We start from the raw sequence: 16,513 nt of genomic DNA on the forward strand, positions 1-16,513 counted from the left end.
ACCTTAAACACTTAAATCTGTAAGCTAATGATAGTTATATAAGAGCAGATGCTGCTGGTGCAATAAGCTGTACGTTTTATGTCCAATGGATGATGATCTGATTAGTCGACTAATCGCAAAAATAATCGGTGACTAGTCGACTATCAAAATAATCGTTTGTGGCAGCCCTACACACAGCTAAGTATCTGGGGAACACTAGCAAATACACAACAGAGACAGAAAACTGAAAAAGCGACGGAAGACTGAGACAATAACTACAAGAGGATATGAGGCGAGTAGAAACAGGTGGGGAACACAGTGGGAACAAGTAGAATTATTACAAGTTTACAAGTATTATTATTACAAGTAGATGAGATGGCGGTGCGGCAACAGCACACAGCAACCACTCTGGACCAAACAGTGCAGTTTTTGTGTTTTTTCTATCGCCTTTTCATCGTGACCTCTGAGCCACATGGACACCACAACAAGATTAATCGGTGTTCGGGTTTACCAATGGCAAACACTTCTAAATTACAAGCATCACACAAAAACTGACCCGGAACTGCTGAAAGCGCTGAGCGTCCTTGGGTCGCTACCGAAACCAGGCCCTCAGTCCTCGGTGTCTAAAGCTGTCCGTGCTAAAGCAAATCCAAGCCGACCGGCTCTTCCATCCATCTTGCTCTCAAACATCTGCTCACTGGACAATAAACTGGACTACATCCGACTCCAGCTGACCACACAGCAGGAATTTAGAGACTGCTGCATCCTTGTTTTGACAGAAACATGGACTGACGCCGCCGTTCAGCTACATGGGCTCACCACATTTTGACAGACAGAAATGCAGCTCTGTGCGGTAAGACTCAGGGTGGTGGCTTGTGTGTCTATATCAGCTTGAAATGGTGCAATAACGCTGTGCTTGCTTGTAATTACTGCTCATCACTGGTAGAGTTTATGGCTGCATCCACACGTACACGGGTATTTTTCAAAACTGAGATTTTCCGTTTTCGTTTAAAAAAAAAAAACGTCCACACTTTAACGCAGAAACGAAGCAACAGGTTTTGATATATTCCTGTTGAAATGTTGGCCAATCAGAAGTCTAGAAGCCTGGGTGAGAAAGAGTAAATAAAGATGACGCATAGAAGCAGAACTGAGTCCTCTGTGTGGAGGGACAGAAACTGTGTGTGTATATGTAAGCATTTAAACATTGCAGAGAGTAAAATTTATGTGTGGACGTTTTCCTCATCCACACGTAAATTTTACTCTCTGCAATGTTTAAATGCTTACATATACAGTTAGAACTTTCGAAAATCTCCACCCTGGCAGGAGTTTTCAAAAATCTCCATTTTCAGTGACCGAAAAAGCCGTTTACGTGTGGACGAAAGGTGCAAACGCATAGAAAAATCTGTGTTTTCAAAAATACCCGGGTACATGTGGACGTAGCCTATGACTGTTAGATGCAGACCTTTTTATCTAGCTTGAGAATTCACTGTTGTGCTCATTACAGCAGTGTACATCCCACGCAGCGCTAATACTAAGGAGGCGCTCTGCGAGCTGATCAGTGAGCTCCCGAACTCACACTCCAATGGACTGTTTATTATCACCGGAGATTTCAATCACGCAAATCGCAAGTCAGTCCTTCCAAAATTCCATCAACACGTTGACTTTGCCACGGGGGGTAAAACATGCTGGATCTTGTTTACACAAACATTCCCTGCGCGCAGAGAGCAAAGCCCCGCCGCCACCTCAGACACTCAGACCACTGGTCTATTATGCTAATTCCAGCATACAGACCGCTCATCAGACACTCCAAACTGGTTCTGAGACAGGTGGGAACTTGGCCTACTTGAGCTCTTTCTGCTCTCCAGGACTGTTTTGAGCACACTGACTGGAACATGTTCAGGGAGGCTACAACAAATGGCGACTGTACCAACTTGGAGGAGTACACATCATCTGTGACCAGCTACATCAGGAAGTGCATCGATGATGTCACTTACTCCAGGGATATTATAATACGGACCAACCAGAAAGCGTGGATGACTGCAGAAGTGCGTGACCTGCTAAGGATTCAAGACTCTGCCTTCAGAGCAGGTGACAAGGGGGCCCTGGGAACAGCAAGGGCCAAACTGTCTCAAACCATCAAAGCAGCGAAGCGCGCGCATGGCAGAAAAATCCGCAGCCACTTCCAGGACAGCGGTGACACGCAGCGCATGGTTTGATCCCCAGAATGATGTGCTGGTGAGGAAGTCCAACCCCCATCATAACGACCAGGTTCTCTGTCTGACCTCTGCTGATGTGAGGAAAATTCTTTGCAGAGTTAACCCACATATCCAGATAAAATTCTGAGCTGCCTTGTATGAACATATGTTGAAGATGCCTCGTTCTGTTTTCTCTGAGGCTGCTGTTGTCACGGTATGGCATGGCACACCGTGGAAGGAGTGGGGAAGGAGGACCCAGGCGCGGAGCTCTATGTACAAACAGTGTTTATTTACAGAGTGAAAACAACGTAACAATAAATCCCCGTGTTCTCCCAGACTCCCGTGTCGTGTCTCCCGTGAATAGTCCGTGTGCTCTCTGCTCCCGTGTCAGCACCCCCCGGTGCTCGCTGCTCTCCGTGCCTTCCACGCTCTTCCTGCGGGAAACAATAGCGCAGCTGTCAGGACACTCAGAAATGGCAGGCATACACTTTCTGACTAAACTTAGACAGGGTGACTAACGTGGAGTCTCATGCAATGATCCCGCGTCGGTGGGAGCTCCAAGACTCTCTTAAGTAGCTCCCCCGACGAGGCCTGATCAGCAGCAGGTGTGTGGCTTCGGGTGTGGCCAGTCCCCTTGCAGGGCCACACCCTCCAGGCCTGACGCCGCCTATAAACAAGTGCTCAGCCACCCACACACACATATACACAAGCACAGGGAAGGGGGAGCAACACCAAAATACACAGCAATAATAATAATATAATACATGACTGCTCAGGGATCCTGGGTCGCCCAGTCCCAGGACCCTGACAGCTGTGCCCTTTGGAGCAAAAATGAATATAAAGTTTACAGCATATCTTGTCACTGGAAATTGTTTGCACTGTTTATATATTTATATTATTTACTGTAGGTATTGGTGAAAAAAGCTTTATGTTGTGAAAAACTGAAATCTGGAAATTAGAATTGTTGTGCCTTATTTTGTTGATCTTTTTACATATGTTCCTTTTGAAAATGGTCAAATTTGTATATTTATTTATTTCTGTTTGTCTGATAGCATTTATTTATAAAATAAATCGGACATTTCAAACAGTTACTCGCTACTTGAGTAGTCTTTTCGCCAAGTACTTTTTTACTCTTACTTGAGTAACTTTTTTGACAACTACTTTTCACTTTTACTTGAGTAATAATATTTTAAAGTAATGCTACTCTTACTTGAGTACAATTTTTAGATACTCGACCCACCTCTGATACGAGGAGGAAGTATACTCAAAAACAAACTACTGATAATCAGTTATAATATTTAAATCCCCGCTAAGATGGATCAATTACAAAAAAGCTATAGATACAAGAGTAAATTTTCCCAACATGGCTGAAAATACTATTTAACGTGCAGCTTTATACACATAAAACAAAATCTCTACAAACTCTAAAAGACAAAATGCAGCAACACAATCAGGGAAACACACAGCAGCAGGCCTCTCTTCATCCCTGTTTAGCACAGGTGAAAAACACATAAATAGGTGTTATAATGGATAAAAGTCAGATTCAATTACTATTTTTCCCTTTAAAAGTAATCAAAAGCACTTTGGGGACATTTAGCTCTAAGAACTAACACTTAGTAAAGCAACACCAAACTTAAACTTATAAGTTAGTACAGGGAGAGGACCTACAGTGAATGTGCCTTACCAGTGTGGAGATCATGCTACTCTGGCTGGGAACCTCCACATATGCAACATGTTTGCTAGCGGTGTCCCACTGACTAATGCCCCCGACAACATTGACATGTGGAACCTTATTATTACAAAAATTCAATTTAAATAATAAAAAATAAAATCTATGCAATGAAGTTTTGTGAAAGTTCACTGTGACTCACACATTATTACATAGTATATTATAGCTGCAGCTACATACTACATATATACATATAAATATATAAATAACATTATGATTTATGATTTGCTTCAAGATATGTTCTCTAACTGCACCTTTAGAGGAAGCTAATGTCTTCCTTCTCATTCTTTCCGTCACTACCCAGAGCTTGTGACCACACAAGGGTAGGAAGATAAATCAATCTGCCAACAGACAGCTTCACTTTCACACTCAGCTCTCACTTAACTACACCACACTGGTCCTGCATCCATATCACTGCATATGTCACACAGTATCATCCAATCCACCTGCCAATGTCCCACTCCACTCTTGCCACAAGATCCTTAAAATCCTGTGCTTTGGGCCAGAACTCATCCCTAAACCACAGTTATGACTTCAACAATTATCCAGTGTCAATCACGGCTCAGAGTTGGAGGTGCTGATTCTCATTCCCTCCTCTTCACACTCAGCAGCAAATCGCCTCAATACGAGCTGGAGTCCACCATCTTATGAAGTAAAGGGTGCAGGAAGCACAACTGTGTTTCACCAATAACTGTATGTTATCAGATTGCCATGGTAACTCTGCCTTACTGAACTGCTTGCTTCCTCTTATTGCTTCCTTTATTTGACTTACACCGTTAATTCTGTAAAACACATTCAAGTCTATAAACAGCTGCTTTGTTTGCAGCTGTGCTCTGCTATCTAAAAATTTAGCCATGGAAATGAGTAACTAAGTGTGTAAGTGTGCTTTTTAGTTACTAAGTGAAGCTAAAAGGCACTGTCGTTATTTATTAATACAGCAGTTACAACTACTTGTAAGAAAACAGAGAGGAGCTGAGAAAGGGGGCAGGACTTCATCTGGTCTCACGGTCACTTCTGGTTAAGGACACATTTCTATTTTAACTAGTGCACGCTTACTTTCTGTGAGTAAATTTATAACTAATCTAAGATGTCACCACAGTGGAAAGATATGTTAAAGGAGTCTGCATTAGTTTAATGAAATAAAAATAAAATTACTGTCAGTTCTTGATTTCACTGCTGTGTGAGAAAGTGTGTGGATTACCAACATCTGCTGTGAACATTTGCTGTCGGTAAGGATGACATCTCTGTTTATCAGCTGGTATGGGGGCTCACCTCAAATCTATTTAATGTATATTTGTAATGATTTTGTGCATCAATATTTAGTGTATCGTCATCTCCTTGTAAAGGAGCAGCAGCAAACTCAATGACTACAGCTGTGACAGGAAGGGAATGGTAAAAGTTTATTGTCTTGGTTGTGTTTAATCAGTTGTCTTCATTTATGCATCTACTGCAGTTTAAAACGATCTGAATGATGTATACATGTAGTGTTTATGAGGGTAATTATTACTGGTGATAAAGCTCACAATAATCAAATCAAGCATACAAGCAGCAGACAAAGGCAACAAAATATCCGTCGCTGTTACTTTAATATCTAATGCTTGATAGATACTTGTTAGCAATCTGAATCTGAACAATGTTTCTCGTTGTGTTTCTGGGCTGTAAAATGAACTAAAGTACTTCACAATTAAAGCTTGTCTTTGACTTGTGTTTTGGGCACTCAGTCAAGCTATTATTGTTTAGTTTCAGTATATATATATATTTTTATAGCTATTCTGATAAAAATCTGCCTGATATGTTTCTGCAGGAGAGTATAAATGTATCACATGATGTGGTGGTCAGACTATGTTAAGTTGTTATTTCTGTGTAAAAGGAAGGAAGCAGAGAGAAGTTTTAAAACCTCTTTGTTTCCTTCTCAGCTCTTTGGTATCTGCTGTGCTGCTGCTTCACTCTCTCTCTTTACAGAAAGTTGTAGAAGTTTTCAGACGTGTCACTGCTGGATGTGAGGATGGGAGCCACTTTGCTCTGTGAGCTGGGCCTATTCTGTGAGTACATCACTGACTCCTATTGTTTGATTCATACTGATCGATAAACATGTTTTAGTAAGAAGAACAGAGCATCAGTCATTTGTACCATTTCAGGTCATGTGATCAGAGGACTCTCATGTCTGTTATCATCATGTTTGTTTGTAGACTGGATTCTATTTTAGTGCACTGACTCAGATCATAGTAGATGTAAATCTCCAAGTGTTTTGAGGAGCTTGGTAAGAAAGCGACTGCACTTTAAACCCTGGTGGGATTGTTCCTTAAGAAGGTCATTAACTCACCGTTGATCAAGAAATGAGACACATCATTACCAACAGTGTTTTATTTATGTTACATTTGAGTGTCTTTAGTTTGATAATGTCTGAAGTTTCTGTCTTTATTGTAGTGCTCTGTACGCTCGTCTGCAGTGGACACGCTCAAGGTGACTGAACAGTTTTCACTTTTTCTATTTCTTCCTTTTTATTTAGCAAAGATTATTCTCAACCTGTATGACTCTAATACATATCCTATTTGTGTTTTTCAATCAATGTTTTGCCTTGAGCATTAAATAAGTGTTTCAGATTGCTATTTGTCTGTTTGTGTTGGATTCTAGGTGCTGTGCTAACTATTGAACCCAGCTGGTCCAGCTATTTCATTGGAGAGTCTGTTACCTTCAAGTGTAACATGAATGTAGGAAGAGACACTGACTGGTATTACAAAATCAAGAAGGATGGTCGAGAGTATGTCGGCTACAGGGAGAACAAAGACTACACAATCAAATTTAGCTCTGCAGATCACAGTGGTGAATACCAGTGCTCTGGTACCTGGAAGGGGACACATAATAGAAAGAACAGTAATACTGTCTCTGTAACTGTATTAGGTAAGTCCTCAGTGATTAATAATGTGATGATTCCTGATAAAATACTCATCTGAATTATAAAAAATATGTGTTTAATAAATGTTTCATTGAAACTATTTTATTTCTGATGTATTGAAACATTGAACTTTAGCAAAGATCCTTGCATTTTACCTAACTTTGTTCACAGTACACACTACAACCAAAATACTCAGACAATATGTTTCTTGTCATTACAACATGTGCATGTTTTAATGTATAACAAGAATAACTGTGGATGAAATTTAATTTAAATAATGAAAAAAAAGAAACATCAAAGCTCCACATAATTTAAGGTGACGATGTTTCTGTTATCTAAATGTGAAACCAGGCAGATCCCTCTGAACCCATCAGTGTGTTTCCTTCAACAGTGAACTTCATTAGTTTCCTTTCAGTGTAACTTCTTCAGGCCAAAGAATGGACAAACATTTGAACTGTGCTTATTTAGAGATCTACAACCTGAATTACCCGACTAAACTCAAAATTGTAGCTCTCTCACCACGTTAGCAAAAATTAAAATGATCTTAAACTGTATTAAAAAAATACATTTAAATTAGGATTAGCATTCAACTTTATTGTCATTACACATCTATAAATACAGGTTAAGGAAATACAGTTTGCATCTGATCAGAGTGCAAGAGTAGTAAGTGCTAAAAAAAATAGGAGCAATTATACACAGATAAGGGTAGTATAAATAAATGGTGGGATAGTTATGAACAGATTATGTACAGAGAGAGCAAATATACAGATGACCTACAGACAGATATACAGATGTACTATGAACAAATATAAAGCTTTGCTAAATATATACAGATGTGCTACATATGGTAAACAGATCTACAGAGTGCTATGAATATATTCACAGTGGAAGCGTAGCGCTCTGAACAGACTATAATAGTGAACAGTGTACGCACTATACCAGAGACTATACTGATTCAGTGTCCTAAACTATAGCAGTAACCAATGTAAGCATATTCTGAATGTTGAGAATGAATGACAGTCATGATCATGGTCATTAGGAGGGATAAGTGGGTGTGGATGGAAAGGTTCAGCTGGGGACTGAGTTCAGTAAGGTGACAGCAGTGGGGAAGAAGCTGTTCATAAACCTGCTGGTTTTAGTCTGTAGGGTCCTGTAGCGTCAGCTGAAGGGGAGGAGCTGGAAGAGTTTATTGGCAGGATGAGAGGAGTCCCTGAGAATGATGTGTGCTCAGCAAAGACATCTCTTCTTGGAAGTTGGAATTTAAATAAAATGAAAGCATATTTTAAAATGTTGTTCAATGGCCGTGTGTTTTCTTTTCGTCTTTTTGATAACAGCAGATAGACCCAGGGCCACACTGACAGCAGGAACAACAATCATACCAGTAGGGGGCAGTGTGACACTGACCTGCTCTGTGCAGAGCTCTGATGGATGGAAATATGAGTGGTTCAGACGAACCCAAACAACCTCTGAAGTTCAAATCAGAGATCAACAAAACAGAGATATCAGAGTATCTCAAGGAGGAATCTACAGCTGCAGAGGAACAAGAGGAAACCCAGTTTACTACACTGGTATAAATGATGATGTCACCATTGAGATAACCTGTGAGTTCAGTCATTTAGTTTGAAATATACATTCACTCATGATTATCAAACACACAATGTTAAGTTTTCTGTGTTGATTTCATGTTTCTGTTTGTATCTCAACTGTTAATATGTGTGAACAGTTTCCAATAAAGTTGTTGTAAAACAACGACCCAACTGGCCTCAGATATTCAGAGGTGAGACGATCACTCTGACATGTGAGGTGCAGGAAGGAGGTGAAACCACTGAGTGGGAGTATGAATGGAGAGGACCCAGGACACCCCCACAGTGGACACACAATAATGATGTGACATTCAGAGTTTCTGAGTCCAGCAGTGGAGACTACATGTGTAAGAGTCGACGCAGAGATGACTCATATTCTTCAACAGAGTGGAGTGAAGCCTTCACATTGTCAGCATCAAGTAAGTCATGTTTGTTGTGTGATCTCCATTTGACAAATGTCATAATGGTCAGCACAGGATGAATTCAAAGGTCTACAAAGCATGTTACATTGTTAGTCAGACAAAGAGCTGCAGCTGATAGTAGCCTCATTGTAGACAGTTTGTCACCACTTTGTGTCATGAACCTTCAGCTGGTATAGAGACACCAATGCTGACCTGCTGCTCCATCACCTGAGGACAATAATGACAGAAAAACAAAAAAAGAAAAAAACTGACAAGGTGGAAAAATTTATTATTACAAACAAACACTGAGGTGATGTCTGTGGAAATACAAAGTGGACTAAATGTGTGGGCTGAAGATGTAGCATATTAGCGATATTAAATTAGCCAACATTTAGAGATAGTAAGATTAATGTCTTTTCTTTAATTACTAGTTTTCTTTGTGATTACAAGAAGTAATGCAATATTTTCCTTGTTCAGTTTCATTACTGTGGGGCGAGGCATCCTAGAGAGAGAGTGATTTGGTTGCATCAATCAACATTTTTAGTGACTGGTTTGTTTTGCCAGCTGAGGTGAACTGTGTGAAAAATGTTCTTCTTTCTTTTTTTGTCATGAAATTGATGCTTTCAAACACTTTATTTAAGAACTTTGCATGAACAGTGGTGGATAAATGAATGCATTTTGTTGTATTAATGGAACAAACAGTGATGTGGAAGTTTTTGATATTAGTGTGTATGTGTTCAACAGGAGGTTTATAGAGACAGAGATATGTTGGTATGTTTCTTCTGATCATGTAGGAAGAAGACTATTCCCTAATCAAAGCAAACTTACCATGAAAAAAATATTCTAATCAAATGAAAATGCTTTATGAAAGTCTGAAATTAGAAGAAATCTCATAAATAAAATGTTTCTATATTAAATTTGTCTGTGCAGCTGTGTGGGATGTGGGACTTATAAATTCCATTAGTAAGAAGTTCTGTGTCTTCTGTTGTGGTAATAAGAAGGAATCACACAGAATAAGCACAAGTATTATTTTATAAATCCAAAGAAGAATCATAATGCAACAGAAAAAAATAAACACTAAAAGAATAAAATGCATTATAGACATCTGTAAGATTACTCATACCATTTCAGTTTAGTCTTATTCCTTCCTATGTGTTGTTGGAAACTGGAGAGGAGGTTTACAAGAGGTAACATCAATGGAGACAACATCAGGGCCGTGTGATCCCTCATGTGGGGTATATATTCATATTTTCTTTGTGTCTTTGTTTAAACTCAACAGCAGATCAACCACAGGCCCAAGTAACTTCTGATATGAGAGACATCCCAGTAGGGGGCAGTGTGACCCTGACCTGCTCTGTGAACTCATCATCATCATCATCTGGATGGAAATACTACTGGTACAGAGATGAGAACTCCTCTGAACCTCTGAACACACAAGATGCAGTTTTCCACTCAAATGGACAAATCAGTGTCTCACAGGAAGGACTCTACAGGTGCAGAGGAGGAAGAGGAAACCCAGTTTACTACACAGAGGACAGCCAGTCAGTCAGGATTGATCGCAGGGGTGAGTTTTTTTCTTCTTCTAGAAACACAAAATGTGAAAAGTTAATGATCTGACATTTACACCTTTAGTGGATGTATGAATAGAAAACGACCAAACTTCCAACAAAAATGAATTCAGGAAGTTAAATATGCTTTTAAAACCCGATGATGCAGAATACAACTGTGAGGGGAGAGTGCACACCAGGGTTCAACAGATTAGAGTGAATACTTCAGTTTGTCAGTATTCATTATGTTTTTATACAATACTTAGAATAGATGAAGATGTGAATCTACTTCTATGCTCACTCATCATCTACTGTATAATTATAATAATAATTATCATTACTGAAAAATTCACAGTGTCTGCAAACAAACGTAAATGTTCTTCTGAGCTTAAACATATTAGCACAGAGCTTTAAAGTATAAATACAAATTGATAAAATAGCGATATATACTTTTGTCTCTGTAAAGCTGACATTATGTATTTGAATTAGAAAACTATTCACAGAATTTATCACCACTTGCATGAATCAAAATATGCTGCTGGTTTAAAGACCTTTGTTCATAAAGGAATGATAAACAGGTGATGTGAAATTCAAAAGGTTTTTTTTAAATCACTATTCAGGTAAATAGTCACCACAGAGAAATATGATAGTAAAACAAATAGAATATTTTCAGTTATTATTAGGAATAGTGATATTGTAAATAATACTATATTTTAAAATGTTCCCATGTGAATTATGTTAATAATCTGTTTAAATGCATCTAATTAAAGCCTGGTATTATTACAGCAGCACCTGAAAGCTCTTCATTTCTCACTCCTTTGATCGTTGGACTCGTTTGTGGAGTTTTACTGATTCTTCTTCTTCTGCTTTTGTGTCGCTTCAAACAGTCAAAGGGTGAGACCATTAACCATCTGATATTAAACTGAATATGATGTAAATAATAAAAATCACAGATGTATCCTGAACGCTCAATGTAAAATTTTGCACCACAACAGGTTACAATAAAAAATGTAATTGTCTTTTCTTACAGATTCATTCTTTACCAGGTTGGTTCAAATCTCCCCTCTCCTGTACTAGAACTACATCCTGTGTTTCTTATTAAATCTATCGGTTTACTACGTTTGTTTTTTTTGTTGTTTTTTTTGTTCCACCAGGACTCGGAGCACAAATCAGAGCTCTGCAATGAACCACATGATCAAGGATGAAGCTCAACACAGTCAAGATAACTCTACTGTCCAAGGTCAGCCTGATCCATGACAAGTTTTGTTGTTGTTGTTGTTGTATTTATTAATTTATTTACTGACGGTTTTTAAACTCCAGGTCCAATATATCTGTTTCTAGTTTGCTGATTTAGAAGATAATCAAACCCATACATAAGAAATTCAATTTTTAACCTAACATTGGCTTGTTTTTGTAGGTGATGCTTGTGTTTATGAATCAATCAAAGACCATGATGACACACAAAATGGTAAAGTAGATACAGTAGCATTGACATATGAAGACTATGTGATTATTTATGTTTAAACATTGAAGTTTTAGAAATCAGCTGCACACAGATAAGAAAACAAAGAGGTTGGACACTTGGTCCTTCCAGTCTAACACAGGGTCAGTTCAACTTTAAGATCAGTCTGTCCTACAAAACGTAAACCACTGTGAATCTGTTTTATGAATCTATCTCATTCCTCCTGACTGATTATTCTCTAGTTTCACTTTTTGCTGGTGTTCCTGTCACTACTAACAGTATGAGACAACAACCAGTAATCAACCTCATTTCTTCATTTTTTAACTCTTTGCTTATATCCTTTTTTTGTTTGGTTGTTTTTACATTTCAGAGATTAATATTTTTTTCTTTATTTTGGTATAATTGTTTTTTAAATGTCATTATGTTTTGTTTTCATTTTTCTTATGCCAAGTTATGTATTAAACATCATTGTTATTATTGTTATTCTAATATTTTAACCTAGAAGAATCACGTGGAATTAATTTCAGTGCTGTTTCAGATAAGAGATTAGAAGAAACATTTGAGGAGTCTGTTGATTAGAGCACATTATCTTGTTTTAAGAGGACATAAATTGTATGAGTAGTGCAGGAGTATAGAATGGCAAAGATGGAGGAAAAGTGAACGGTGATCCTTAAGGTTTGGATTTGAGCTTAGTGGAAGGGTCATGCTGAGCAGGGTTGAGCTGATGTGACACTGACTTGAGGGTTGACAGGTTTTCATAGAAAAGGTTTTTAAACATGACAGAAACATCTTTAATAGACCTTCAATAGGTTTCTATGATCAGTGTGTTGTTGACTGACAGATATATAAATGTAATGAAAATGAACACACTTAACCTTTTATCCTGATCATCTGTCCGTCCTCTCTCAGATGACAGTGTGCTGTATGCACAGATCTCCCACGATAGAGCTAAAACCAAGAAAGACAACGGTGAGTAAAGTAATATAATATATAACTTTTTTCTTGACTTCATTGACTACACCATTATTTCATCATTTTAAGAGGGTTATAATGATATCAGTTAGATATCATTGGATTATAGGGTCACTGACCTTAATAACCAGGGTGGAGGAAGCTTGAAGTGATCTGACACTGAAATGAGATTTAACAGTAACAGGTTGTCATAAAATCTCGTCTTCAATAGAGCGAAAATCTCCTTCAGTCTGTTCCTGTGATGAGTTACTGTAGGTGTTAACTGACAGAAAATATAAAGGAAATTAAAGCCACTCATTTTTTAATGCTGCTCATCTGTCCATCCTCTTTTAGATGACAGCCTGTTGTACGCACGGGTCTATTACACTAAAGCGAAACCTAAGAGACACAAAGGTAAGTAATGTAATAAAATGAGTACCTTATTTCTTTTGTTTTGGGTTTTACACGTTTTACACACCAAGGAAAACCGTATAAATAAATCAAGTTGTCACTTTGAACAAAGAGGCACTTGCAATGACATTTGACAAATCATTTCTTTATTTGCAGGAAAACCAGCTCCTGCAGCAGCTGATGAAACAGTTTATTCTGAAGTTAAATCACAAACAGCTCTGGGTTACTGTGCAGAAATAAAATAGCTTACATGTTGCTGTAACGATGAACTTAAATACTAAAGTTTTTAAGTTTTTAGGGAGTAAATTTAGTTCTAAATCACCTTTAATGACTGAATTGTGCTGCACCATTTCTTTCAGATTAATAACAAGATCTGCAAAACCAACCGGATCAGTGACAAAACTGAGTTAATTCCATTAGAAGTAAAGAGCTCATTGGAGAAAATGAGATTATGCACTGTTTTGTAAAATAAAATAAAGTCAAACAAACTTTCTTTCATCATAATAGCACCAACTGATGATCTGGCTTTGAGACCAGGATGCTTTTTAGAGTCTTTTTACATTTAGATTGCTCAATAAATAAACAACAAATAAAAAAATAAAAATAAACAACATTTGGAAATGAAAGTCAACAACCTACAGAGGGCTAAATGCAGAGACACATCAAAGTGACAAAATAATGCAGCAGGTTTGTCCATTTTGTCAAATGTTCATTGCACCAACTCAGAATGATACTCAGTTGTCAGTTTGGCCAACGTGTGCTTGTGTGCATGCCTGACAATCTTGGAGCATATGAATAATGAGTCAATGGTGTCCTGGGGATCTCCTCCAAGATCTGGACCAGGGCATCTGAGCTCCTGGAGAGTCTGAGCTGCAGCATGGCAGCTTCAAATGGAGAGAAGCATAATGTCCCAGTTGGATTTTGGTCAGGCGAGTGTGGGGACCAGTCAGTGGTATCAATTCCGTAATCCTCCAGGAACTGCCTGCATACTCTCAACACATGAGGGTGGTCATTATCATACCAGGAGGAACCCAGGACCCACAGCACAATAGGGTCTGACAGTGGGTGACAGACTCTTGAGCATGCACTGAATTGGCATCCTAGAGGAGTTGGACATCCTGTACAACCTCTGTAGCATCCAGGGATCGTCTCACCCTGCTGTACCTAGTGTTAACTACATTTTCTGCTACTTCATCGAGGATAGACATTTGAGTGATGTGATGCTAAACACTGATTAAAAATAATTCCTTTAATTTTTTTTGAGCAGTGCATGTTTACAGATGTTTCCTGTATTGTTTCTAAAATCATTTGATGTGTATGATAAGCATACATGTTTCTCTTCCCCTGCATGAATTAAGCATCACTTGACATTTTTCTATAAAGTTGCTTTTCTTCTTTTAACAGCTTTAGGAAAAGATCAACTTTAAATTTTATTTTATGGAAGCTGCTTGGAGAGCTGCAATTGTGTTATATGAATATGTGTTTCCTATAAGATATTTAATCTCAAATATTGTTACATCTACAGTCTTGTTTGTTGAAAAACAATTTTTCTTGTTTTCTTGTTTCTGCGCTTCATTGCTCCAGATAGATCTAATTCACACATGGCTGATATCATCCACATATTTTAGTTTCTGTCAGTGTAAGATTTAGTTCGTCCTCCCAGCTGTTACCAGGTGCTTGTTTAAAGCAGACTTTTTATTTTAAGGTGATTATCTTATAAAATAAAGCATTTTGAGGCGGCTATTATTGTGAGTTGTTGTTAAATAAACAAAATTGATTCAAATTGACTTGAACGTTTGTGTTCTAAACACTAAAGTAAGTTAAGTGCTATCAGATCATACATGGCTCAGAGTGGGGAATGTTCATGAACAGCTGTACATGGGAAGAGAAAGACAGAAATAATAATTATATGTACAGTGTGACTACAGGATTTACTCTACTGTTAAAAATAGGAGCCTAGATATTGATCTTCAGAGGTACCAACAAATACACAGATTACTGTCTTGCAACTGCTGATGCCTTGGGTGTTGATGAGGGTACTTGTTCATCAAACACACTCAGTGATACAGTATTTATTTGTTTGTTTATTTGTTCAGTTTTACAACAAATACATCATCTGGTTATTTTATAAAAATAGAAAGATTGTCTCATTCTTGGCTTTAAAAAAGGAGCAGGATTGTGAAAGTGTTTAGACAGCAGATATGATGATTCAAAGGTAATAGATAAAAACACTAATAATTACAGTACATCAATTTAAAATTATAATAATATTCTAATGAAGTTTTGACTGTCTCAGCTTAGAAAGAACACCCAATAAGTTATTGCACTCCGTAAGTGAAGTAGACCCGTAGACTTTTGTTTTCAATAACTTTCATAGTGTAAAAGCCCTTTGATTACTTTATCATTTCTTACTGGTCTTCTCAGGAATATCCTGTTCTTTTTGTGCAACTACAACATGCCCAGTGTGAGTCATCTACTCATCCATCCATTTGCTGTAGATTAAAATTTCCATATTCTTCGGTCACAGAGGGGCTTGAACCTCTCAAGGCAGGGTGTAACATTTTACATTTATTGTAAAATTGTAAAATTACATTTATTGTAATTTTACAATTACAATAAATGTAATCCAGCAAGACTCCAACAAAGACAGAAAGTCGAGATAAAGTGAGAAAGCAAAGCTCAGGGTAATCAAATTTAGAAATGTCAAACAACTAGTCATAAGTAGGGTTAGGGCACAGGTGTCAAACCCCAGGCCTCGAGGGTCGGTGTCCTGCAACACAGCTGATTCAAGTGGCTAAATTACCTCCTCAACATGTCCTGAAGTTCTCCAGAGGCCTAGTGATGAACTAATCATTTGATTCAGGTGTGTTGACCCAGGGCAATATCTAAAACCTGCAGGACACCGGCCCTCGAGGCCTGGAGTTCGACACCCTGGGGTTAGGGGTTGTAACCTCAGCATGCAGTCGAGTTCAATAATTTCTTGCTAATGACCTACTAATTTTATTCAGGTGTGTTGCAGCAGGGACACATTTATAAGTTTCAGGACAGCGGCCCTCGAGGACTGAAGTTTGTCACCCCTGCATTAGAGATTCACCAGCTGCTTTGTCTGTTTCTATTCACACGTGAACAAACCCGTCTGTGAGTGGGTCTATCATTCTGCCGATCCATGACATCGCCACCAATCTAATATTGTCGTACAGCTAGGGTTAACCTGAAAGTAGTGATGGCCAAATGAAGCTTTCTGAAGCACTGAGGCTTGTATTGAAAAACGGTTCATTACTCGAAGCTTTTCAACACAGTCATGTTTGGTGACATCTGGTGGCCAAAAATACAAAGAGCAGCTTGAATCCACAAAATAA

General features: G+C 38.3%; 2 protein-coding genes and 1 long non-coding RNA gene across 3 annotated transcripts in view; 2 read left to right on the plus strand and 1 right to left on the minus strand.

The window, feature by feature from the left end:
* Positions 1 to 16,513, plus strand: part of LOC113014184 (uncharacterized) — a 45,499-nt gene that overhangs the window by 11,041 nt on the left and 17,945 nt on the right. Inside the window, exons 9-13 of the mRNA XM_080295521.1 lie at positions 1,484 to 1,607; positions 1,880 to 2,172; positions 6,538 to 6,804; positions 8,137 to 8,400; positions 8,523 to 8,805. Coding sequence (XP_080151647.1) covers positions 1,484 to 1,607; positions 1,880 to 2,172; positions 6,538 to 6,804; positions 8,137 to 8,400; positions 8,523 to 8,805 — 1,231 coding nt within the window. The remainder of the gene's footprint in view (positions 1 to 1,483; positions 1,608 to 1,879; positions 2,173 to 6,537; positions 6,805 to 8,136; positions 8,401 to 8,522; positions 8,806 to 16,513) is intronic.
* LOC145425444 (uncharacterized) lies at positions 2,443 to 2,980 on the minus strand. Its single transcript, XR_013906131.1, has 2 exons — positions 2,694 to 2,980; positions 2,443 to 2,608 (listed from the first exon to the last, which is right to left on the minus strand). It is a non-coding gene; the product is annotated as an uncharacterized LOC145425444 (long non-coding RNA).
* Positions 11,259 to 14,937, plus strand: LOC113014193 (uncharacterized). The gene is made up of 5 exons (XM_080298459.1): positions 11,259 to 11,570; positions 11,748 to 11,798; positions 12,702 to 12,761; positions 13,098 to 13,157; positions 13,311 to 14,937. Exons 1-5 carry the CDS (start codon positions 11,513 to 11,515, stop codon positions 13,397 to 13,399), a joined length of 318 nt encoding a protein of 105 aa, XP_080154585.1. The 5' UTR covers positions 11,259 to 11,512; the 3' UTR covers positions 13,400 to 14,937.

The sequence above is a fragment of the Astatotilapia calliptera genome, chromosome 3 (genome assembly GCF_964374335.1).
Source record: "Astatotilapia calliptera chromosome 3, fAstCal68.1, whole genome shotgun sequence".
NCBI classification, from domain to species: domain Eukaryota; kingdom Metazoa; phylum Chordata; class Actinopteri; order Cichliformes; family Cichlidae; genus Astatotilapia; species Astatotilapia calliptera.

Excerpts from the sequence above, each read along its gene's own strand:
- LOC113014193 (XM_080298459.1), top strand. The coding sequence starts at position 11,513 with ATGAACCACATGATCAAGGATGAAGCTCAACACAGTCAAGATAACTCT. Across the intron at positions 11,571-11,747 it reads AGATAACTCTACTGTCCAAG|GTGATGCTTGTGTTTATGAA; the intron begins GTCAGCCTGATC and ends TTGTTTTTGTAG. Across the intron at positions 12,762-13,097 it reads TAAAACCAAGAAAGACAACG|ATGACAGCCTGTTGTACGCA; the intron begins GTGAGTAAAGTA and ends ATCCTCTTTTAG.